The sequence below is a fragment of the Hemicordylus capensis genome, chromosome 5, assembly GCF_027244095.1.
Source record: "Hemicordylus capensis ecotype Gifberg chromosome 5, rHemCap1.1.pri, whole genome shotgun sequence".
NCBI classification, from domain to species: Eukaryota; Metazoa; Chordata; class Lepidosauria; order Squamata; family Cordylidae; genus Hemicordylus; species Hemicordylus capensis.
In genome coordinates this window covers 208,794,502-208,820,786 of record NC_069661.1, presented here as the reverse complement: position 1 = coordinate 208,820,786, position 26,285 = coordinate 208,794,502, and the positions used below count along the sequence as shown (strand labels likewise).

The window sequence follows — 26,285 nt, the reverse complement described above, 5'->3', positions numbered from 1 at the left end:
TTACGCCCGATCCTAGGGGTGCTTTGGTGGCAAACCCAGCTGGGTTAAGGGAGCGAGGGCTCCCTTAGCCCCATTTTCTGGATTGTTTGTCAGCACTGGCTGCGTGTAGCCAGGGCTGGGGTACTGCAGGGCTCCTGCCCATCACTGGGGGGATATCTATAATGCATTGCAGACTCACACGGTGCATTATGGGATTTCTGTGGGCCGAGACAACGCATCTCAGCCGGCTCACGTATTTTCGCTAGTAATGGGGCGGCAGGATACCTCCCTGCCCCCCCTGCCCCCGCTTGGCCGCAAAAGGCTGAAGCCTTTTGCACACGCGCACGTTTCCTTCAGTAATCGGGGTGTGTGTGTGTGGCAGGATACCTTCCTGCCGCCCCTTCCCCCGCTTGGCTGCAAAAGGCCTTAAGAAGCCTTTTGCACGCGTATGCACGTTTCCTTCAGTAATCGGGGGGGGGGCGGCCTTTTGCAGCCAAGCGAGAGAAGGGGCGGCAGGGAGGTATCCTGCTGCCCCATTACTGAAGGAAATGTGCGTGCATGTGCAAAAGGCGTCTTAAAGCCTTTTGCAGCCAAGCGGGGGAAAGGGCAGCAGGGAGGTATCCTGCTGCCCCATTACTAGCGAAAATACGTGAGCCAGAGTTGGGAAAGTGGTGGGAGGGATAATTAAACCCTCCCCCACCCTTAAAGGAACCCCCCACCCCAGTGCCGGACCGCAGCTCCGTGGTTCCGTGCACACCCCTATCCAAGATATAGATTTTCAGGAGGAGTCCGCATGGTTGCCCAAGGGAATTTACTTAGGCTCTCAAACTTTTAACTATAAATCGGCTGAATATTTAGACCAGATTTTGGTACCAAAATTTAGGAGATTTCTGACCCTCTCACGATTGAACGTTCTCCCTTCAGCAGTACTTGATGGTAAATTCAAACAACTTCCTTATGATCAGCGCTGTTGTCCCTGTGGCTCAGGGGATATAGAGTCTTTCACCCATGTTATTCTTTATTGCCAGTTTTATAAGGACGCTCACACCAAATTTATTGCTCCTATTTTAGCCACTTATCCTGGTCACACAGACCAATTTTATTTGGAAATCATGCTGGCCAATTTTCAACCTGTAATTTCAGATAATGTGACAAAGTTCTGTTTTGTGGCGTCAAAGCTCTGTAAAGACTGTATTAGTAATTTGAACAGTTTGTGATTTTGTAAACTTTTGAAATTTTTGAATTTTCTTATTAATGTTATTAATTGTTATTGTTTGTTAATCTGGTCTGTGACCGCAATAAACATACTACTTAGAGGACTGAATTATGCTTAGTCTCAGCAGTCATCAACTGATATATTTCGATCTCATCCTTATTTCAAGGGGCTAAAAGTGGCATGCAAGACTCCCCCTCTACATTTTTATCTTCAGAACAGCCCTATGATGTAGGTTAGGCTAAGAGCCACCCAGTGCATCCAAGACCACACATGGAGCTTCTTGGCTGAGGAGATTTGACCCTGGGTCTCCCTGATGTTAGTCTAACACTTTAACTACTATACTACACTGGCTGTCAGTATCTAATAGATTTGGAGGGACAGGCAAGGGAGGAACTATTATTTTGATGGGATCCTGACAACAAAACAGGCAATGTGTAGAGTAGGTAGATATTCACTGGAAACTGGGGAGTGGGGATGTGAATGTCCCACTGGATCACTTTAATATCACTTCATCATTCCCCCTCCCCACTATTTATATAGCAACAGATACAGCTAGTCCAATTGCCACTGTAGTGCAGGGAATAGAGTGCTGAAGTGGACATGGGTTTAAATCCTTACTCAGCCATGAAGATCCCTTGGAGGTTTTACAGACAGGGCTTTTCCCCCAAATCCAGTCCTGACTGGAGTGTGCCAGTCCACATATTCGCTGGATTTAACCCAACCTCCCTGCAGGCTATCAGGGACCAGGAGGCTACAAATTCTGGCTTAGCCCAAGTTATGTCTGGGGTAAAAAAATCCTCTGTTTCCAGCAGCTTTTGATAAAAACCTCCGGGGCTTCTGCTTTCTCTGAAGGTATTGATGGAGGTCCTGATGGTTATGCAAAGGAGGTGCTGATGGCTATGCAAATGGTCCATCTAATCCCTCAAATTAAAATGCCTCAAATCTGCTGCAAAGCAGATTCGCTCATCAGATACCCTGAGACATAGAGCCATGTGTGAAAAACCTCTTGGTGGCCTTAAGAAAAATGCTTTCTTTGTGATTTAACTTGCCATATAAGCTCTATTTGGATGATATTTTAAAAGGCTGTACATGACTATAGCCATCCCAAAGCATGCTGATATTCTGCCCCATTCATCCTGCTGCCCATGCTCTTCATAGTTATGGTGATGTTTGTCTGAAGAGGCAAACGCTGCCTTTAACTATTATGGCAGCCATTTCATGGATCAGCAGGCTTGGGAACCTGAGCCTGCCAATCACAGAAATGCCCACCATCATGGTTATGGTGTCAAACACCTCTAACTGTGAGGAGCATGGGTGTGGAGGGATGAGTGACACACTGGAGCGTGACTTCCTGTGTACTCCAAGAAGGCTGTACTCACTTACAGCCCTTTATAGAATAATGTCTGAACAGAAATATAGAGTTGTTGTGAAAATAAATAAGATGAGAATTATAAAGCATTTTGGACACAGAGAACTGGTGTAGAAATTATAGATAATCATGCACTGCATTTAATTAGAAATCTGACAGATCTTGTGAAACCAGATATACAATTAATGCGACTACTCATAACTCTATACAGTTTATTCCCAATGCGCCATTTTACCTACTGATCTAAGTTTCTCCTCCCAAGCACACACATTCGTAACCAGTAGACCTTGAACTATCATTGTTATAACATTTGTAACTGAAGTGGGTGAGATGATTTTATTGGAATAATGTGATAGAAGTATATTTCATTACCCTAATTCATTTACACACATCCTTGAACAAATATAATAGTTGCAATGAAACAGTTCTATTCATAGGACATATATTTTTATGATTAAACATTTACTTGATGACCTTTGGATTCAAGGCTGACTGAGAGGCTTGCTGTTGAATACCCAGAAGTGTGACGCTTACCTAATAGATGTATTTTTGCCTGACCGTTTTTCACACAGCAGGCTTTACCGCATGTTTATTGTTACAAGTTACAAGTTACCCCAAAAAAACTGATGCAAAAAGTGGATTTTTTTTACCCTGGATATAAAACAGGCTACACTCTAACATGCAATGGCAAACCCAATGGTGTGTAAAGTGCTCCCTGATAGCTCGCAGGGACTTTGGGGTAAATCTTTCTGATATGTCAATGCACACCCTCCATTCCGGAGGAGATGCAAGCTAAAAGCCCTGTGTGAAAATTGCCCTAGTATTTCATGGTCTAGTGTGGTTCTTTCTACTAGTAATCAGAGGCACCTACCACTATTGCGAATTCTTTCTTCCAGAAGGTCAGCATGTCCTATGGGAAGTTTCCTGTTGAAGATTTCAGCTGACCGAAGAAACATGGCTTCTACTGCCGAACCCTTTAGCAAAGCAATCTGATCCTCATGGTCAAGGGTTTGAAAGCCTTGAATTAAAAAAAAGAAAATATTAAGCTAGCAACTAACAACTTTCTGCCTGCAATTAATATTAGGGGGAAGGCAGCTCAAAGTGGTTGATGCATCTGCTGATTTGGAACAAGACCAGCTGACTATTTAATTACAGGAGGTTGTGAAGTGCATATTCTGTTTTCTTTCTCAGGCCACCTGGCAAGAGTCTATCCAAGTTTCTCACATGTACATGTGCTCATAATCTTGCTTAAGATCACAGGATGATTACTTTCAACCTGATTAGCATATTATAAATTAAATTCCTCCTTCAGTGTTAATGCAGAGCTGCTTGCATTATCATCTTTCAGTGCTCAGTTGAGTATTTTCCAACACCCTCATTTGTCCAACAGTCCTGATTATTTATTTTCTCTTTAGTTTACATTATAGAAGAAAATAGGGAGTGGGGGAAATTTACTACATTAAATTTATTACCACATTTACAATCATACTATGTACAAGAACATGCAGTTGGCAGAATAAAAGTGTACATAAGAATTTGTACATTTATACGTTATATAACAATTATGTACAGTATATTTGTTTGAAAGAGAGCTTGATAATACTTTTTTAAAATCAAAGGTTCTTTTCAATGACGCTACCTTCCCTGACCTATGTCCAGCTGACACAGATCACAAAAGCAGATTGACAACGGGGGAATGTGTTTCAACTTATGTCTACATCAGCCTACCTCCAGACAAGTGTTGCGCTAGTGCAAGGATGTAGCACAAGAATGTTGTAAGAAGAAAGGAAGTCTGTTCTAGACTAGTTCTCTTGCAAATTGAAGATGTTAACAAGTTGCACAATAGGATGCACAGCACATTTCACAACCTTCTATGTATCTCAAAGCAGGTCTTCCACTAACTACTGAAATTACTTCAAATTGGTTTTAATTTTGTTTTAAGGAGTTATTTATTTCTTTTTATCTGTTTTTATATTTGTGAACCACTTAGAACCATCTGGGTGAGGCACATCTAATAAACAAACAAACTGTTGCACAACTTCCTAGGAGAGGTTTGTGCACAGGTTGGTACCGAATTGGTTTGGGCGAGGTCCAAACTGGTTTGGCACCACCAGTGGTGGGTGGGGCTGTGAGCGGGATCTTTAAAAAGGAGGAAAGCAGGTCCTTACCTGCTCTCTACTTACCTATGCAGCTTTCTGCTGCAACAGTGCTCCCACCAAGAACCCGTGGTGTCTGTGCCCTCCTGCCCCCCCCCGGTGTCACCAAACTGGTTTGGACCTTGCTCGAACCGGTTCAGTTCTTGCACACCCCTAGATAAGAAAATCACAGACATGTGACCAGTTGATCTGAAAAAGAGCTGGGTCAGTCAAAGTCATTTGAATAGGCAGCACGTGGAAGACTCCTACTTTTGTATGCCTTTCCTCTGTGAAACCAATGACATAGTTTCAGCTGCCCCCCAGACATGGACAATGGTTTTTGTGGGTACCGACTAGTATCCTTAAAATCTGCTGCTAAGGTGAAAGATTAATTCTAATTTTCTAATTTCCAGGGCCACATTATGCAATTCAGTATTAAAGCAAAGACGAGCTTTCCCACAATACAAGTATTTCGCTATATTTCACAGTCCGGCATAACAAGGGGAAACTGCTTGATCATTTCTCACACTGCAACTTGACTTTTGGAACACATTGAACTGTTATGGGAAGAACCCATACATTGTGGCCACATGAGAATGTGTCAGGCTACTTTTAAGGTTATTTATACAAAATATTACAATATATTCTATGGTGCGCGAGACTCTCATGGCATTATTTTGAACACTGAAGAAACCAAAACGAACTAACTATTAGAATGCTGACAGAGCTAGAGCATTTGTTCTTAAATCCAGGCTAACTGAGTGAAGAGGCATCTTTTAAAGTAGTGCCTCTTCTTTGGAAAAGGGTACAGGGAGTATCAAATGTTCCTATGCATTCCAGCAAAGTATCCTTTTCAGTGACTGTCACTGGTGTTCCCTTGTGTTTCTTGGATTGTGGGCCCTGTTGGAGCAAGGAACCATTTTCGCATTCCTTTTGCTATGTAAACCACCTTAAAAACCTTTTTAAAAAAAAATGAATAGCAGTGTAAGTAAAGAGATATAAAAAGGATAGCGGGGTTCAAAATCTTGAGGACAACTTTCAGTTCTTGATAAATTAAGTTTGGTGGTTTTGTTTTTCCTTTTTGGTGGTAAAGAAGAAAGTCCTGTGCATATCATAAAACAGCCTTACCAACATGCAAAAACAGAGCTGTTAATTACATTATCTAGCTGAAATACTGGTGGGAAGAGTTTGGTGAAATATATTTAACACATCATACCTGGTAATCTTTTGGTGAATTCTACAAGCACCTGTACATGACTGGTGGCCATTTCTGTTAAGATGAGAAAATTTTCTTCAGCACTGAATTCCTCTCGTAACTGAGCATTAAAATAGAATTATACTGTATTAGTAGTAGTAGTAGTAGCAGCAGCAGCAGCTGTAGCAGGGATAAGAATCACAGTAGTAGTAAACCCATTATTTGTCCCATGGTAGCTAAAGTGCATGCATAGGATTTATTAGCTCATCATTCAGTTGCAACACTGGATTATATTGAAAGGCTGAGTGAACTGGTTAAGGAGGAATGATTGTACTAGACTTCAAAAAGAGCAAATGAAATTGACAGGAAATACAAAATCACAATTTTAAAGTATTTTTTTTTAAAGATTATTTAATGCAGACCCAGATCAGTTGTTTTTCCTTCTCACAAGAGGCCAAGAACAGAAGGCAAGGGTTGCAATCCTGTCCTATGAAGCTAGAGGGCAGAGACTCCAACAAAAACTTCTATCTCTGATTGCAGCACCCCAGGCTCTATGCTACTGTCGCTGAATGTCAGGTAAGAGGAAAGGGGTGATGGGAGGAAGGAGTTAACTGGCTCATCCTCCTCTTCTCCTATCCATTTGTGTGCCTGCAGCAAAGCATCTGCACCCCTCAGGGGCCTCGCTATAATTGATCAAGGTGGGACAAAAGCCCCTGAGCCACTGGTGGAGGTGGGGGGCTGCCAGCTGAGGGACAGCTCAATATTCACTTCCCCCTTCTTTGATTCACTACATAAGAACAGCCCTGTTAGATCAGGCCCAAGGCCCATCTAGTCCAGCATCCTGTTTCACACAGTGGCCCACCAGATGCCCTGGGGAAGCCCACAGGCAGGAGCTGAGGGGGGCATGCTCTCTCTCCTGCTGTTACTCCCCTGCAACTGGTATTCAGAGGCCTCCTGCCTCCGAGGTTGGAGGTGGCCTGTAGTCCTCAGACTAGTAGCCATTGATAGACCTCTCCTCCATTAAGTTATCCAAACCCCTCTTAAAGCCATCCAGGTTGTTGGCTGTCACCACATCTTGGGGCAGAGAATGCCACCTGTGGATTGTGGCAGAACATTCCACAAGTTGATTTGAGAACATCCAAATCACTGTCATTGAAAAAGTACTTCCGTTTGTTGGTTCTAAATTTCTTGGCAATCAATTTCATGGGATGACCCCTGGTTCTAGTGTTATGCAAGACGGCGAAAAATTTCTCTGTACCGACTTTCTCCACATCATGCATGATTTCATAGCCCTCTATCATGTCTCCCCACAGTCATCTTTTTTCTAAACTTAAAAAGCCTCTTGCCTCATAAGGGAGGTGCTCTAGGCCCCTGATCATCTTGGTTGCCCTCTTCTGCACCTTTTCCAGTTCTACAATATCCTTATTTCAGTATTATATCTATTGTATTACATGGTATACTTACAAGCTTTTTAGAAACCTCAGCAGGAATTTGATGTTTACTATATGAATCCAAGATATAGTGAAGAAGGTTCTGCTGTTCTGGGGTTAATTCTGCTTTCTCCTATACTGGCAATAAAAATAAACCATAAGCTTCAGTAACTGGGTGTGATGGGATCCTCTACCTCTTATTTTAGTTATATAGTATTGCACACATTTGGGCTATGTGTTCTCAATTTGACTTCAGTAACAGAAGTAGTTTTCCAGATACAGATATAGACCTGAAAATATAGAACTGTTTTATTATAATTACCTTGGTGTAGGTGAATTTTGCAAGGGATTCCAGTACTTGAGATTGCAGCAGTCTTTCCAAAATCGTTGTACTAGTTCAGGGGTTCCAAACCTTTGGTACACCAGATGCTGCTGAACTACAACTCCCATCATTCCCATCTACAATGGATTGTGACTGGGGATGATGGGAGTTGTAGTTCAGCAACATCTAGAGTACAAAAGGCTGGGAAACCCCTGTACTAGTTCATACGAATCAATATATAAGGGAGGGGGGAATATAAACCATTATGACCATGGTAAGTGAACAAACCAGTGCTTATAAAAGACCACACCTACAGCTGCACCAGTACAGTATTGCAAACCGCACCATCAGAACAACGACATATTATTTGTGTAAACTTATCTCACCTGACAGCCATTCATAAGACCCTTTGCCACCTTCATGAAAATTAAATGCAATCATACTTATAAAGTATGAAAATAAGCCACAGCCCTGCAGTTCACAGTATTGCTCAGTGTGATCCTCCGTGCTTTACACAGAGATCATAGGCACATTCACACATTATGTTCAACACTCGTATGAGTGTGCAGTGTACACAGGTACAGAACTGTTCACAGGTATAGTCGCTCACATGTTATGTTGAACACAGGTGCAGTCATACACTTCCTATCTATACCATGCATTTGAAGGGCCCATATCCAGGTTCACTTTTTCAATGAATACAGATACAGTCATTCACACAAACACATGCATGAGTGTACCAACATCTGTACACTCGTACATCATCATGTGTGGATCAGGCTCATGTCTTTACTCTTACCTGCCAAATAGTATAACTGCTTGTCTGCAGGAATGATTACAGATTCACTGACTGACCTATGAAAGGTCCAGATGTAACTAACATGCAATTATTCAATACACTTACTAGTAGTTGCACCAACCTACACACAATGTCATCATGTGCAAGATATTACAATAATTTGATTACCCTATAGAGTTTGGTTGTTGATGACACTTGCTTTAAGTCAGGTCCTTCATGATCTTCACCAGCTGTCTGGTCTAAAGGCTGTGATGTATTTTTTCTTAGCCGTTTTGACTTGCACTGTATTTCTGTTAACAAACCTGAAGCATGGTACAAAATGAACATATAGAATTTGTACATGTAACACCTCAGCACCTGTGTGAGATAAATTAGAAGCAAATATTTGTCCACATATAACTAGTGTATTCCACCAACATCTGAATTCTCTTTAAGTACCCTTAGCTACCCAGAATAAATTGTAGGATGTAAAATACCATTTTTGACTGGCTAAGCAAAAAGAGCCCTTTGTTTAACTCATACACTTGGCATGTTTGTACAGTAATGTTTCCTTTGAACATTAATAAAGCAATAAAACTTAGCGTTAATTCTGCATTTCTCATTCAATCCACCCAATCCATCCAACAATTTTCAAGGAAGACAAGAAAGATGCACACATTCATTTAAATCACTCAATATTTATTCTACTGTAAGAAGGCTGCCAATTTGAAAAGCCAAATGAAAAGGATATAACATATTATTTTATTTTATTTATTTATTTATCAAATTTGTACACCGCCCCAAACTTTCATCTCTGGGTGGTTAACAATAACATAAAACCAGTTTAAAACATATACAAAAAACTTAGAAACAATTTAAAAGTAAACCAGAGATTAAAACAGAAAATATTTTTTAGGAAGCTGAGAAAGCTTGGACGAAAAGATGGGTTTTAAGGTGTTTTTTGAAAATTGACAGAGATGGGGAGGATTGTATCTCAGCAGGGAGCGTGACCAAGAAGGCCAGTCCCTGTGTAGGTACTAAACGAGTTGGCGGTAACTGAAGACGGACCTCCTCAGATGACCTCAATGGGCGGTGGGGCTTGTAGTGAAGAAGACGCTCTCTTAGATACCCAGGGCCTAAGCCGTTTAGGGCTTTATAAGTTATAACTAGCATTTTGTATTTTGTCCGGAAACCTATTGGCAGCCAGTGGAGTTCCATCAGTAAAGGAGTAACATGGTCTCTCCGAGATGACCCATAGACCAACCTGGCTGCCGCATTCTGAACCAACTGAAGCTTCCAGACTACGTACAAAGGCAGCCCCACGTAAAGCACATTACAGAAGTCAAGTCTGGAGGTCACCAACAGATGTACCACTGTTTTGAGGTCATTGATCTCGAGAAATGGGTGCAGCTGGCGTATCAGCCGGAGCTCATAGAAAGCACCCCTGGCCACCGCCTCAACCTGAGAAACCAGGGAGAAGTGTGAATCCAGAAGTACTCCCAGACTGCGAACCTGTTCCTTTTGTGACCCCATCTAGAACAGGTAGATCAACATCATCTCTAGAGTTTTGACCCCGCACAATAAATACCTCTGTCTTATCTGGATTCAGCTTCAGTTTATTCTCCCTCATCCAGCCCATTACTGCTTCCAGGCAGACATTTAGGGAGGATATGCCATCTCCTGAAGAAGCTGACATGGAGAAGTAGATCTGGGTGTCATCAGCATACTGGTAACACCCAGCTCCAAATCCCCTGATGATCTCTCCCGGCGGTTTCATGTAGATGTTAAAAAGCATTGGAGAAAGTACCCCCAACACCCTCAGACGTTCGAGAAGGATACTATGGTTGATAGTATTGAAAGCTGCCGAGAGGTCTAAAAGGACCAACAGAGTCACACTTCCTCTGTTAATTCCCAATTGGAGATCATTCATCAGTCCGACCAAGGCAGTCCCCACCCCATAGCCCGCCTGAAAACCAGTTTGAAATGGGTCTAGATAATCAGTTTCCTCCAAGACCGCCTGGAGCTGAGAGGCCACCACCCTCTCAATTACCTTGCCCAGCCATGGGAGGTTGGAAACAAGCCTATAATTGCTCAACTCCAAGGGATCTAATGTTGGCCTCTTTAGAAGAGGTCTAATGATTGCCTCCTTAAGACAAGGAGGCATCCTGCCCTCCCTCAGAGAAGCATTTGTGACCAGGCTGTAGACCAGGCTGTCTACAACAACCTCCCTCTAGATCGAACAAGCCATGTTGGACAAGGGTCAAGAGAACAAGTGTTAGGCCTCACCGCCCCAAGCAGATTGTCCACATCCTCAGGAGTCATGAACTGAAACCAATCCAGTTCAACATAAGAAGAGTTGTTGGGCACCTACAGCTCAGACATCAAAATAATTGTGGAGTCTCCATCTAGGTTCGCCCGAATCCGAGAGATTTTATCTGCGAAAAACTCTTTAAACACATCACAGCGGGTACTAGTTCCCTCACAACCCTGAACAACTCCTCTGGACGTGAACTCGCAGAGGCAATATGGGCAGAAAAGAACCGCCTCTTTGCCACATGTATGGTAAAGTATGTCTTGGAGACATACATTTTACTAGCACACTAAGCCATTCATACATCTTACAGAAGATCTTGTATGCCAAGGGTGGATTCCCCTCACAGAATGTTCAAGGAATCATCTACAAGCACAGGTAATAGGCAACAAACATCATTATCATTCAGAAATACTAAATGGTAATAATACCCTATGGTGTTTAATTTCAGTATAGAAAGTCTTTCACTGTATTTTATGAATAAGCTCTGTCAGCTTCAGGAGAATTTTCCTGCCACAGACCCAACAGAGAAGTATCTAAATGTTGATCTAAGGACATTACCATAACAACAACTTAAATTAAAATAGTTTTTTTAAAAAATATTTAAAAGGTCACACAAGTTTCCTACTTTTGAGGCTGAAGAACAGGAAAATAGTCTCTTTTTTGAGAGTAGATATTGTTGAGGAAGATATCATGAAAAACGTCTAATTCAATGGTGAATACTTTTAATATCCTGTATATTATAAAATTGTGCATCATAGAAAATAACCTTCCTCTACTATTGAAAGAAGAGGAAATTTACAGGATTAAAATAACTATTCCACACAATATCTTAAAGAATAAAATAGTATTTATGATAGTGATGCAGACACTAGAGCTGGCAGTGACTTTCAGCACTGCAATACTGACTTGCAAAAACTGTAATGTGTGGCGGGGAGGACGTCTCTGAAAAGACTCTCAGCCAATTGTATGCAGGATCCTCAACCAACCGTATGTTTACTTCATGTCTTCAGACATTTGTCTGTCTCTTTCACATTACATGGTAATTGTAGAGACACACAGTGAACCTGGTTTTTGTATTATTTTTTTAAAAATGCAAGTACTGCCTTTCTGCTATAACTGGCATAATTTGGCCTCTTTTAAAATCCCATTAAAACTACATAATCGAAACAAAAAACAGAAGATAAAATCAGATAATATGCCATTATACATAAATAACAATAAAAGCAGAGGTTAAGGAGCAGCTGATAGACTGTCCAGAGGCAAAACAAACAAAGCCCCAAATGCGTTTGCGCACAAAAAACCTGAGTAAACAAAACAGGCCCTGTCTTGCCTAAAAGATAATAATGAAGGTGCCAGGCAAATCTCCCATGGGAGAGAGTTCTACAGTTAGGGCATAACCATAGAAAAGAGCAGGGATAGAGTTCCCCACTAACTATTTGAGGGGCCCCAACTCATTTGACTGAATTATACCCTGACAAACCTAAAAACCCATACCTTCCCACCTAAAAGTCTCTCTCCCCCCAAAAACTAATAACCCATATCCCCCCACAAAAGTGTCTTTATCCCACATCAAACCTAACAACCCATTTCCCCCAAATTATTTTTTGCCCCCACCCAACTTAATAACCCATATCTTCAACCATCAAAACATATATTCTCCCCCCCCACACACAAAGTGTCTTTCCTCTCCCCCACATCAAATGTAAGTAAGGAGTTGATCCACAAGTTTTACCTCTGTCTGCACCCCTGGAAAGGTCACTCTTCAGTAGCTACCACCTAACATCTACAGGCAAGGGCACCCGGAGAAGAATATTTATTTTATTTATTACACTTTTATACTGCCCCACACTCATGTCTCTGGGTGGTTCACAATGATAAAACAGTTTAAAATACATATAAAAACACATACAAACAATTAAAAACTAACAATTTAAAAATCAATCACAGAATTAAAAAATGATACATTATTAAGAAGCTGAAAAAGTCTGAGTAAAAAGATGAGTTTTAAAATATTTTTTTAAATTGTCAGAGATTATTTTATCTAATCTAATTTTATTTTATTTTATCTAATTTTAATTATCACACAATCACAAAATGGGAGCGTGCCTAGTGCCCAGACTTATGTAGGATGGTTGTCATACTCAGTTCATGATCATCAGAACAGGTTTTCTGTATTGTGTGAAGTGAATCTGTGAGATGGTGTATTTCAAAGTCTGCTTTTTTAATTAGATAGGCAGTTTCTGATAAAAAGCTGCAAGTTACACACACAGAAAAATTTGGATTCATAATGAATCAGGAGCACATGATATTTCCAAGATTGCCTCCTCTTTTTTGCAGCATAGCACAATTCCACAGGAATAATTGCAGCACTATATTATGAGTAAATGAAGCAAAGTCCAATGTAACTTTAGTTTCAAGGAAACCTTTTCACTTAAATGCAATTGACAAAGAGGAGTCACATTTAACTGCTCAGGTCAACCTTGAGGTTTAAAAAAAAAAAGCAAAAAATGTACAGTACCACTCCTTATTTGAGGGTTGTTAGGCAAACATCTTGCAAAATATCCACATTGCTGCACTTTAGAAGAACATGCTTATGTTTAAGTTATGAGTTATATGAGCCCCATAGTAACAAAGTACAGGTTTCCATTGCAGAAGAAGACTCAAGTGGCAGCATCTATTGTTGGCCTTTGTTTCTCACAAGCCAATCTGAGAAAATGATCAGCTAGTTTAAAAGTTTCCAGTATCCTTGGTCAGTATTATTTACACTGACCCACTTTTTCTGTTTCTTCTATTATTAGCCACCAGAACTGTGGCAGCCCTGAACTTTCTCACTCTGTTTCTGGAACAAATAAAAGGGGGTCCAGTTCTGTGGGGTTTTATTTTTATGCAACACCTACATATTCATTGATTGCTGTCATCCCTCTGGCAACATTTGTTCTTGCATTTACATTAGGTAGAAATAGGGCATATCTCGAGATCTCTGTAGTCTGTTAAATTAACAGAATGAAAGATTAATTATATTATAATTCTTGCATGAATTCCAAATGCTGACAGAGGATGTTGTTTTCCACAAAGCCTAACAGTTAATATAGCATCTCATGATCAGATTGGAGGTTAGAAATATATTAAAAACCCAGAGTAGATTAATTTCCGGTATGAACCCAAATTGGTGTGACACCACAGTTATGTTAAAATGATTGGAGCCATCAACAGAGAATGCAAAATACAGCCTTAATCTCATCCCTAAAACTTCACAAAAAGAAAAAAAGGGGGGGGAGAAATCAAGAGAAAGTTTTTTTAAAGGTATAGCTCTCACGGTCACAAAGCACTGTTAAGAGTCTGAGAGCCAGTTATACTTTACATGGGAAATTTGCAACTGGATCTCTGACTTTTAAATATTCTTTATGGAAATACATGGCTACAAGGGTATCCATATTACAGTTCAGGATTAGGGCTATTTAAATTGGTAAAATGTCTTCATCCCGCTTCTTTATTGCTTCTATATTGCAGAAGCACAATGCATGACAGCAAACTAAACCCAAAGCTTTATTACAGGATTCCAATTTGCCAGTCCTTAACAAGCAAATGTACTGTAAATCCCAAAGACAGCCTTTGAATCATGCTTAGGAAGGCAGGGCTCTTTCTTTGTGCATGTGTGAAAAAAGCAGATGATCAAACAATTGAAATACTGAAATTATGGGTTTGCACAGCATCAGAGCTCAATTAACACTAGAAATACCTGAACATAAAGTTTTATAGGCTTTTTACACAAAAATTGTTGACAGCAGTTTGAATGATTTCATCCAAACCTGCTACTTCCTATTCCATTGTTGTCCATCTTCCTCAAGTACAGGCTTTATCAGTATTTCTAAGAAGACATTATTCTGTTTTCAGGCCAAATGATAATGCTATTATTATATGCTTTTCAGTATTCAGTATTTGTCAAAGTTCAATGTCTTCTGTCACCAGCAATCTGTTTTTCTAAATTCTTTAGAAATGGCATATTATGACCACATTTTAACAGAAAGTTGAGGGGAATTGTTCAGTTTTCATTTTTATCTGGTTTTTGTTTGTTTGTTATTAAAAGGGGTTTCTTTTTAGTTTCAAATGCCTACATACTGTACAATGTTATATGTCAACTCACTATAATCCCATTTCTTCTCTGCTTCTCACAATATTCCCACTCTATCCAGTTTGAAGAACTGAGGGGAAAACAGAAAAGGGGACAAAAGGAAAGAAAAAGAAGTTGATCCATGCTAAGTATGCTGTCAAGGCACCTAAAGCTACAGCCATTTCTCTTCAAACTGGTATAGGACTTCCCAGCACAATATGGATAATCATCACCAAGGCAAATGGTGTGATTCTTCATGCCAGAGGGTCTTGGAAGGCCCACATGGACCATATAGCTCAACTGGCACAAAGGAGTTCTGCTGCCATTTTGATATCCCCCCCCCGCCAATTTAAGGTTATTTGTGGCCAAATCTAGGAATCAGCTTCTTTATGGTGCCCAACGTGGCCCGTACCCCTCTTATAGGACGCTGGAAGTTGTGCAATCTAAATTCATCAAGGCAGTTCTTAGAGCCCCTAGATGCTCTTCTAATGCGGCTCGAATTGGGGCATGGATTTTAATCCAAGCCAGGGCATGGATTTTAATCTTAGTTTATTGATTTAAGATCAATTTCCCCCTTCAAGGTTGGATCTCTCTGGTCCTGGCTGATGGATTTCAGTCATCTTGGATGCAAGCTGTCCAGAATAAAATCTCAGCCTTGGGCCTCTCTCAAGATTACCTTTTTCTGTTAGGCTATAACCAGGCTATACAAGTGTTGAAACTTGGACATAGAATATCAGAATGACCTTAGTCTTATTTCTGACTATATCAGGAGAAGACTTGATTTTACTCTTGGAGGTTCGTCTTCTTATTTACAAACTTTAATTTACCCCCATCATCAAAGGGCCTTTTTCAGGGTGAGACATGATGTACTGCCCTCTGCAGTGCTTTCTGGGAGATTTTTGAAGGTCCCAAGGAATGAAAGACTTTGTCATTGCGGTTTAGGGGATGTTGAAAAGGTACAACATGTTCTGCTGCATTGCTTATTCTATAAGGACATACAACAGACTTTATTAACTCCAATTGTATTATCTTTACCTGGTTGTTCAGAATAATTATATGTTGCTTTTTAGCTTGCAGACAAAATTCCCTCTATTACGTATAAGGTGGCTAAGTTTTGCTCTATTGTTATTAGGACTTGACAGCAACTAATTTCCTGTCCTGTCTTTTAGATTCTCGGTTCGGTTTGGATGTTGGATAACAGCTATTTTTATATGTAAATAGGATTTGTTCTCCTGATTATTACCATTGTTATTTTATGTATTCTTTTTATCCATACTTTTCTGTAAAGTTTTAAATTGTATTTGCTGATCTTTGATCGTTGATAGTAATAAACAAACATACAAGCCACCAAGGCAAAGACAAAAAGAGCCATATTTCAAAGGGAATCTTTCTTAAAGGAAATCCATAAACAATAAATGTAAATAAGATAATATATATATATATGCAGATATACATGCAAAATATAAAGCATATATAAAATATCTCTACTGTCCCTAAAAACACTGCATATTCAAACATAAAACTTAAAAGAACAAATTACTATGTTATTAAACATAGAATCACAGCAGTATGTTGTCTTTGTATGAAATTGTTCCTTTATATATCCTTTGTATTATCTAATGTGATATATACACACACGCACACACATACTGTATATATCTTATTTATACTTTTTGTTTCCCTTGAGAAAGTGTCCTATCAAAACACGTTGGGAGGAAATGATCTTTTTTGCATGCAGCTCTTTTAATCTTTGTCTAGGACTTCCCCAAATTCCCTGGCTGACATTCTATTCAGAATAACATGAGGGGGGGGTCTCAACTGCTGCACTTCTGTGGGTGTCTAAAACAATGCCTGCAGAGTTGCACAACTGCACTTCCATGATGGGTCATTATTCCCAATTGGCTATATCACCACAGAAATGAAACGGTGTGATTTTATGTATTAGCACAAGAGTGCTCTTGCCGTTGTGTGGCACTGTAGCCATTGCTTTAGACACCTACAGCAACAGGGGCAGTTAAGAACCGCATTACTCTGCATGGAGTGTCAGCCCCTGAAACTTTCTTGGTATTCCCTTATTTAGTAGAAGCTTAAGCTTAAGCTTTTAAGCCCTTAGCTGCTTGATCATTTTTTTTTTAGATTTGTTGCTGTTATTGCAAACTTGGGTACTGTCAAGGAAGTACCTTGAACTGTACTCATCTTTTGCCTACAGTCATAGAACACAGAAAGCTGCCTTATACCAAATCAGACCATTGGTCCATCTAACTTAGTATTGTCTACACTGACTGGCAGAAGCTCTCCAACGTTTCAAGCAGGAGTCTCTCCCAGTCCTACGTGGAGATGCCAGAGGTTGAACTTAGGACCTTCCACATGCAAAGCAGATGCTCTACCACTGAGCTATGGCCTCATACCCAACTTAGGCCCCATCCATATTTTTGCTCACCTTTTCCAAGCCTCTACAAATGCAAAGAAGATTCAGCACACTGAATGCAAACCACATAGACTTCTCAACTGAGATTAAACATCTTTCTGGGTGCTTTGATTTTATGTAATATAAATATCTGTATACGTACACTCAGCCAGCATTCCTACTTCCCTGCACTTCTGCAGACGGCACTTCTGACACTTTCTTCTCATGTACATGTCCATTTCACAGTTCCCGCCATTTTTACACTTGTATACAGCATTTTTTGTGATACTTCTTCTGAAGAAACCTGATGAATGAACAGAAAAATATGCAAGATGGGATTTCAATTTGCAACTAGTTTTAGTTTTTAAAATAAATACCCTTATGGATTAATATGAGATATTAATACAAGATCTGCAGTGATATAACTTTCTTGTGATCGAGTTGCTCAAGCCAATTGCTCAAGTGTGCAATACTACACTTAAAAACAGAACTGGTTTGAGTGGCATATGATCTGGTGTAAACCACCTTCTGACTGCCAATGGAATTCAAGATACACTTCTTCAGTCACTGGCATAACTGCACTGCTAAACTGGTGGAATTGCTATGCTGGTACGTCTGCACCTCCAGCAGAAACTCCAGTGGGCAGAGGCTGTCCCCAAACAGAACAGAGGCAAGGGAGTTTCATAGTGTTGGGGACCCCTGGCCCTGACACCAACATTCAACCCAGAGCTACCAACCCAGAATTATATGGAACCCAGGCCTGTGTCTGACTCCATTTTATTAAGGAATGAATTAATGCCTGAACTCAAGGTGAACTGACACCCAGGTCTCATGACTGCCTCGGCTAACTGCTCTGTGAAGGAAGAGGCAATCCAGCATTGTATTGTGAAATGGGTACTCAAAGAAACACAAAGGCCAGGCCTGAGCGATCCAAATGCTAAAACCTAACCCACTATCAGATAATGTCTGGAAGAAGTGAGAAGCTGAGCTCTCACTTCCTCCTGCAAGGTCTATGTTAATCCTTGTCAATGATTGCTCTGCTATGCCCAAAGGGGATACTCAACTGCAGTCTATAGAAATTCCACTCTAGGTAAATGCACACAAAGAAAACACCTATAGATTTTAACCTATTTTACTAACACCTTTTAACACCTTCTGGGACCAGGCTCCAAATCTGGGGACAAGAGAAGATACCCATTTGCAGCTCAGAGATGCAGATTTGCTTTGGGCAAAATAGAAGGTCCCCTCCCCAAGATAGCGGCTAACAGAAGATGGGATTGAGATCTCCCTGGACTGAACTAATATCCTGAATAATTAAAAGACAATATCCAGAAGGTAACAGCAAATTGTCACCTTTTGGGGACCCAGGAAGGGTGAGGATATTTTGAATAGATTCTATGGAGATCAAAGGAGGATACAACTATAAAGAATGAGGCTTACTGGACAGAGTCAGCAATCTTGCCTAACAAGCATACTTGCTCAAGAGCCATCCCAGAGTTTGCTGCGAAGCCGCAGGGCAACAAGCAGGAACTCTATCCATGGACAGGAACTGTCTGTGACTTCTGCTGCACAGTAAGAAGTCAAGACTTCCCCAGCCATGGTGCTCTCACTCTCTGCCTCGCTCTGAGCAAACTGCCTGCTTGACCAGCCTGCTTGACCATCAGAAGCTTGACCATTGCTCCCAAGCTGCTGTTCCCAGCTACAGCATCTCTTCTTCAGCTGAATTCTCACCACTCTCAAAGCCTCACACCCTGGTAATATGCTGTTCCACAAGCCTTGGGTCCCTCTTCCTTCTTCCCTACTAATCACTGCCATCCCTCTCCTAAGCCTCCCCTTCCTTCTTCCTTCTTTCTCTGCTTCCCTCTAAATGTTTTATTAGGATTTGTCAGATTGTTAGATAGCTGTAATTACTGATTGCACACACGTAAGTTAGTTAGGCACATTACACTACACTTGCATCAGAAACATGTTTTTATTTTATCCTGATGAGCAACTTTTTATAATAAAGCCCATTGAACTTTCTGAGTGTGTCTCTCTCTATCTCTGTTTGCACGCCCAGATCCTACATGGTCACCATCTCCAAGAACCAATTCAGTTTGTGTATGATGTGACTTTCCCTCTTTCCCTCTGAGCATGTACAGCGTGTGAAACCAGGTGTAGTTCACAACAATGGGTGGGACAGGAAGGAGTCAACTTACGCCAAATCCTATGGCACCTCCATCAGGAACGTAGCACAGTTAGAGTGGGCCCTTGGGTAAGAAGAGAAGCTGGGCCCCTGCTTCTGGGCCCCTCTGCCTCCTTCTCCTTCCTCTCAGTCAAGCTGAGTTGGGGGTGACTAAACCTGAGCACTAGTCAGCAAGTCAGGAGAAAAGGAGGGAGGGAAACGGTTTGACACTCCTCCCTGCTCTCTTCCTCGGGAGGATTCATCTTGCTGTGGGGGAGAGCAAAGAGCAAGCCGTCACCTAGCCGGTGGGCTCTACTCCCTCAGGGGGACATTTATCCCCCTGCCCCCTTGTTCAATTAAAGCGATACCCCTGTCTTCCATCCAGAAGGACAATGCATGCCAGCCAGGTAAGCGGGATTGGGGGGGTGGATATCATAATACAAACTATGAATGGTGCAAATATCTCATTTCATGTCTCCCCCCCCCACTTCAGTCTTGCCAGCTGTGCCTTGGTTAGCCAGTCCTTCTTTCCTCAAGAGCTAAAAGCAGTGGCTGACATCCTGACTAACGAAGCACTGGAAGATCTCCGAGGACGTGCAGAGAACCCTTACGCAACTCTCTCTGTCCTCTTTCCGCTCTTACAGAGCACTTCAGGTGCGCAAGTAGTGCTTGGAAGTATTAGCCCTCTTGTGCAACAGCACAAGCGCAGGAGGGCGGGGGGAGTAACATGAGGGCTCCCAGCACATCCCTGTAGACCCTCCCAAGGCATGTGCTCTGTTAGTCAGGATGCCAGCCACTATCTGCCACACAGGAGATATGCAGAGTCAGTATACTCTCCATTGGCGAATGCCTGTTACTTCACTCAAACCACTACTAACATTAGCCAAACACTGACGAGCCCTTTTGCTTTTCAGGATTGCAGCCTGGCTACAAGGAGCAGGGCAAACAGGCAGTGAGCACTGCACAGGCAGTGTGGCAGCACCACTCTCAGTCACTCACCCCCAAGCGCCAACTGAGCAGTCAGGTTGAGAGGCATGTGTTGCAGCCTCTGACCAGTGGGTGCTACTGCCTATGTGTCTCTTTGCTTTCTACAGGTAGCCCGCCAACCAGTGCAGAGGACCAGACCATCACCAATATGCCCAGGGTTGTGCAGACCACAAGGGGCATGACCAGGGGCGTAGCAAGGTTGGAGTGGGCCCAGAGACAAGATTTAAAAATGGGCTCCCCCCTCACTGAAGCTCAGCTCATTAATAAAGAAATCTTAAATGAGGCTGAAGAGTGGTAACAAAAAGCATATATATATGTGTGTGTGTGTATTTATTTTTATATATATATATATATATATATATATATATATATATATATATATATATATATATCACATATATCCTGTTTTTTAAAGGGCTTTGTAAATTGAGGACGATGCAAGTCATTTAATGGTCCTAGAGAAAGACATGCTGTTCTGGTAGCTCCAGGTCTTAACACTCACATCAGTTTCGGAGGATGAATACAACTGAATGAAGCCCGGGTGGGTGTGCGGCTGGGGGAGTCAGCCATGTGACTTGCCTCTGGGGGGGGCAAAGCAGTGGGCTCCTAGACAACTGTCTCCCCTTGCCCTGTTATAGTTATGCCCCTGGGCATGACCAGCAGCCCTGCCCAGTGCGATCACAGCTGTCTCAGTGAGGTAGCCTTATTTTAGACAGGCCCCAGTAGCTTTGTAAGCTCCCTGGCTGACAGTTATATAGCAGGTGCAACCAAATATCAACAACGCCTAATGCTCTGCTGTCTGTCACGAAACTGGCAAAGGCACAGGAACCTGGCTGGCACACATGTGATCTCCACATGTGTCTTTCTCTTAGGGTCTTTCCCAGCCTTACCTGGAGATACCAGGGATTTAAGCAGGTCTATTCTGCATGTGCTCTTCCAGGGAACTATTATATGCCCCAAGGATCCAATCAATTATCAAGGATCCAATCAGTTCATTGGCTGAATTGAAGAAGTCTTGTAAACTCCTGGTATGTATCACTATTCAAATGCCTGGAAGTATCTCTGGATGATAATGTATGTGTCTCTATACATGAAATGTGTATAAAAGCCTAGAAACCTGTAGTTTGTTTATTTATGGATTTGATTGATTGATTGATTGTTAAATGTATACCCCGCCTTTTATTAAGAAAATCCTAAGGCAGCTCACAATAAAAATTAAAAACAAGGTTATAAAAAAGACAGATTAAAACACTGAGCTAAAAAATATAAAAACAAATCTGATTAAAAAAATAAAAAAATTCAAACACAAGCATAAAAACAGTACAAAATACAAGAAGCAGCAGCAGGGACAATCATATAAAAGCCTGGGTAAGAAAGCCACGATTTGACATGTTTTCTAAAAACTGTGATGGAGACTGAGGAGTGGATTAGGCAGCTGCCACAATGCTGACATGCAGACTAATGCTGAACTGTCACGCAAGAGGGGAACAATTTTTGCCTCTCTTCCCTTCCTTCTCAAGCCCATTGCACCTCCCCAAAATATGTTTCTGAAGGCTACACAAGTCCCAGGTACATATTTTTGAGAGGCACAGTACGCTTCAGAAGGGAGGGGAGACAAGTAAGTATAGCACCAGCACAGTGCTATCATGGAAGTCAGCTGGCATCATTAACCCAGAAATCCAAATAAAACAATCACAATAGATAACCAGTTTCCTGTACTTTGTGGCCTGGGCTGAACTAGTGTCACCTTAGACTAGTTTCTAGAGCAGTAGATCTTACTCCTTAATCATGATCTGACCCTAGCAGGTTGGCTCTGGAGACCCCTTCACACCTCCAGATAATTCAGAACTGTCCATGGCTGAAAAGCTGGAAGTGGAACCCCACCCAATGCATGACTTCTAGGGGAGACTAACAAACTAGCTATCCCTCAGGGAAATTGGGGAGGAGTCTACGTTGTCTTTAGGGTCCCTGAGATCCATGGTAACACCATCAAAATGACTAGGTTATTACTAGTGATATATAGCTTAGTGAATCATAGGCTCATTATTAAGTTAATGTAAATTACACATTACCTCTAAACCATTCAAGTTGATATTTCCAGCAGCTAAAACTGAGCCACCTAATGGCGCAGTGGGGAAATGACTTGATTAGCAAACCAGAAGTTGCCGGTTCGAATCTCTACTGATATGTTTCCCAGACTATGGGAAACAGCTATATTGGGCAATAGCGATATAGGAAGATATTGAAAGGCATTATCTCATACTGTGTGGGATATGGCAATGGTAAACCCCTCCTGCATTCTACCAAAGACTACCACAGGGCTCTGTGGTCTCTAGGAGTCAACACCGACTCAACGACACACTTTACCTTTAATAGTGTCCTACACTTGTAAGTGAAGAAAAAGGAAGCAGTTCTATTCACATTTACCATTACGAATTTTCCCAAAACCCCGAAGCAAGGTATGATGGAGATCCTCTGTTGTTTGTCTGAAGTATTTGGTAATTAGAATTATATCTGATATATATAATTTATAAATGGAAGTGCATCTCTATACTGGATCTAGTTTATAACTCCTGGCTCACATATGCCTCTAATTTAAAGTAACCAGTGGCAGAATAATAAAACTGTATCTTTTATCAAAAAAATTGGCACTTTGTTATGTCCATTTGAAGTTGCATCTAAAATGTCTTGTGTACAATCTCCATTGAAATATATTTGACTGACACCGACCTCTTTTGAAATGCAAATTATCTGAGGCTTTCACTCAGAGCCACATATTTCTTGTTCCACAATTCACTAGGAGTTTAGCACATTTCCATATGCTGATTAAGGAAGGAAATAAGAGTTTAGCTGTAAAGCTGAGGGTTTTTTTTTTTTTAGTGCCTGCATGGTTTCAAATCATAATCTAGTTTTTATCTTAAACAGATTGTTTAAATTCCATCTGCCATTATTAATGATACTAGCCATTTTCGAGCATTTTTATGGCAATAAACAAGTTGCTAGTATTAAGGTAAAAATAAAGAGATCTTTATTATTCTATGGATGGGAGGAATGAAATACATAACAAGGAGAAAAACATATTCAAACCATTCAGTGATGTAAATGTCATTGACATTCATAAGCCCTCATAATTCAGGAATGAAATAATATCGCCTTTTCCAATCCATCCTTTGTTCTCTGGTTGGTCCTTTTCCCCTCTTCCTCACGTGGAGGCCCAGGGACATTTGTCCTCCCTTGTCCCATAGCGGCTACACCACTAGTCACAGAGCCCTTAGATTGGATAGCCCCATTGAAAAGCTACTTGCCTCCCAAACATTCCCTTAGACAAAATGTTCTGAAAATAAAATGACAGGAAACTTTTTATTAGGGTTGTGCATCACCCAAAAGGTAGGAATCAAATCAGATTAGTTCCCATCCAATTCTTATCAAATGCATCAGCTTGATGATACACATGAGGGACCCCTCACTGGAACAGTCTGATGTATTGGGAGGATGGGGGTGGGGGGGTGTCTTATCTTCCGGCAATGGAATGGGTTGTCCTTATTCAAATGCCTGCTGCCTTGATAGGCAGCAGTAGTGCTGTTTAAAGACATCACTTTTCTTCCCAGGCAGTCATAGGAACAGAGGAACAGAGGAAGCTGCCATATACTAAGTCAGACCATTGGTCTATCTAGCTCAGTATTGTGTCTTCACAGGCTGGCAGCAGCTTCTCCAAGGTTGTAGGCAGGAATCTCTCTCAGCCCTATCTTGTAGAAGCCAGGGAGGGAACTTGAAACCTTCTCCTCTTCCCAGAGCGGCTCCATCCCCTGAGGGGAATATCTTATAGTACTCACACTTCTAGTCTCCCTTTCATATGCAATCAGGGCAGACCCTGCTTAGCTAAGGGGACAAGTCATGCTTGCTACCACAAGACCAGCTCTCCTCTCCAGTCGGTCAGTAATGCTTCAGAAAGGGATGCAACATCATTATATTATGTCTTTTCATCAGTGCATTACTGGTGTCTGTGTGACCATTTTCTGTGACTATTGGGGGGATGGGGATGGCCATTCTCTGTGACTACAGGGGGCAGTCATTTCCCACCCAGTAATGCACCAGGGAAAGGGCACATGTCATTATGTTGCATCCTTCCCTGAAGCATTATTAGCTAGCTGCTGGGGAGAAAAGCAGAGTGTTTAAATGGTGCTGCTTGAAGAAGGACCACTTCCATTCTGAAAAATTACTACCATGAGCATTGCTCCTCCATATGCAGTAGATCTCTTGAGGTTGTGCGGAGGGCTAATGTTAGATCTGTGTGAGCAAATGCGTGGGAATGTGGATCGGCTCCCTCCGTGGAAATGAATCGAGAGACCATTACAGGTGGAGGAGCTCCCACATCCTCTGGGCAAGGGAATGTATTAGAGACCTCACGCCCAAGACAAATTACTAGATCAGGGTGTCTGCAGGGGGAAATAAGTCTTTTCACCATTCCTGGCTCACCACAGAGTAGACTTCCTCACACTCATTGCCTGGCTTTCTGAACCTTTGGCTAAGGTACAAAATCAGAGTGAAAATTCCTTCATGCATTCACAGAGCCTTCTTATAGTATTTCTTTGACCTTTACAAGCCCATAAATGAAACCAAAAGCAAATAGAATGTCATAATTAGACCATGGTTCTACTATTGACCAAATAAATGAAAGTCTAGGTCTGTAGTTCTATTTTCAGCCATTTTCTGTCCTACCTTTGCAGCCTTCACATGTCAGGGCATTATAATGATACCCAGAGGCCTTGTCTCCACAGACAACACACAGCTCCTCGCCTTTCATTCTTCCTGAGGAAGGGCCCATCCGAGACTTCTTGGCTACAGGCATGCACCCCAAGTCTTGCTCCTTTGTGAAAAAGTTATCGGAGGGTATTTTTCTGATCTCATACATTACAGGTGAGTACCATTCTTCAGGTTGCTGGGGATAGAAGCCAAGGCTGGAGTAATAAGGTGGTGATGAGACGGGATGCTGCACTGGGGGAAAGTGTGCAGTGTGGTACTGTGAATAAGGTGACACATCGGAATCTTGCACTGGAGATGTCATTACCTCTGGAAGTACACCTAGATAATAAGACAAAACTTATTAGAGAGAAATAAGGAAATTTCTCTCATTGGAACAACGTTTCTTTTCTTCAGAACATCACTCTAAGGCCTGGTCATTAGTTTCTTGCTTCCCTCACCCTTCAGTCTGAATGGATCTTCATTCATCCTGAGATTATCATGCTTAATGAAGTGAAGGCATACCATGAATGGTTCAACATGTGTTGGGGCAGGGGTGTACATCCCCCTCTAAGCATATGTGCTTTAATGTCCCCTAAAAATATAGTTATCTCCCTAAAAAAAAAAGTCTTTCCTTAAAAAATTTTTAAAAATAAATTTTAAAAGGAAGTCTCTTTCCTTTTGATTTTATTTTGTTCCTTACATTTTCCTCAAAAAGTTAGTTAAGGAGGTGCTCCTCAATCTTTCCTTCTGTCTGCACGCCTGTGCTGGAGTGACAAACAAGCTAAAATTCAGGAGACTCCATACAAGCTGCAGGCTGAACCCCTAAGCAGAAAAGTTTTGAACCACTCACTCACAACCAGTTCGACACTTTATTTGAAAATAATGAATATAGGTTTTTAAGAAGACAGGAAAACAGTGATGCAAATTGTTCTGAAAATCAAAGCCTAAAGGCAGTTATAACAAAATCCTTGGGCTACTTATTCTGCAGTTGTTAAATGATGAAATTACTCCATAATTTTGTGAAATACAAAGTGCTGGTTATTACCTATAAAGCCCTTAACAGCTTGGGACCAGGTTATTTAAGAGAGCACCTCCTTTGTCATGAGCCCTCTCACCTTCTGGAGAGGTCTGGTTA

The 26,285-nt window shown here is 41.4% G+C and overlaps 1 protein-coding gene across 4 annotated transcripts in view; it reads right to left on the bottom strand.

Annotated features, from left to right (window-relative positions):
- The window catches only part of NR1H4 (nuclear receptor subfamily 1 group H member 4), a 66,848-nt gene that overhangs the window by 29,233 nt on the left and 11,330 nt on the right, over positions 1-26,285 (bottom strand). For all 4 annotated transcript variants that reach the window (XM_053251354.1, XM_053251353.1, XM_053251352.1 and 1 more), the window contains exons 3-8: positions 25,127-25,489; positions 17,420-17,560; positions 8,614-8,747; positions 7,359-7,457; positions 5,916-6,015; positions 3,436-3,582 (exon numbers count right to left, since the gene is read on the bottom strand). In XM_053251354.1, coding sequence (XP_053107329.1) covers positions 3,436-3,582; positions 5,916-6,015; positions 7,359-7,457; positions 8,614-8,747; positions 17,420-17,560; positions 25,127-25,489 — 984 coding nt within the window. The remainder of the gene's footprint in view (positions 1-3,435; positions 3,583-5,915; positions 6,016-7,358; positions 7,458-8,613; positions 8,748-17,419; positions 17,561-25,126; positions 25,490-26,285) is intronic.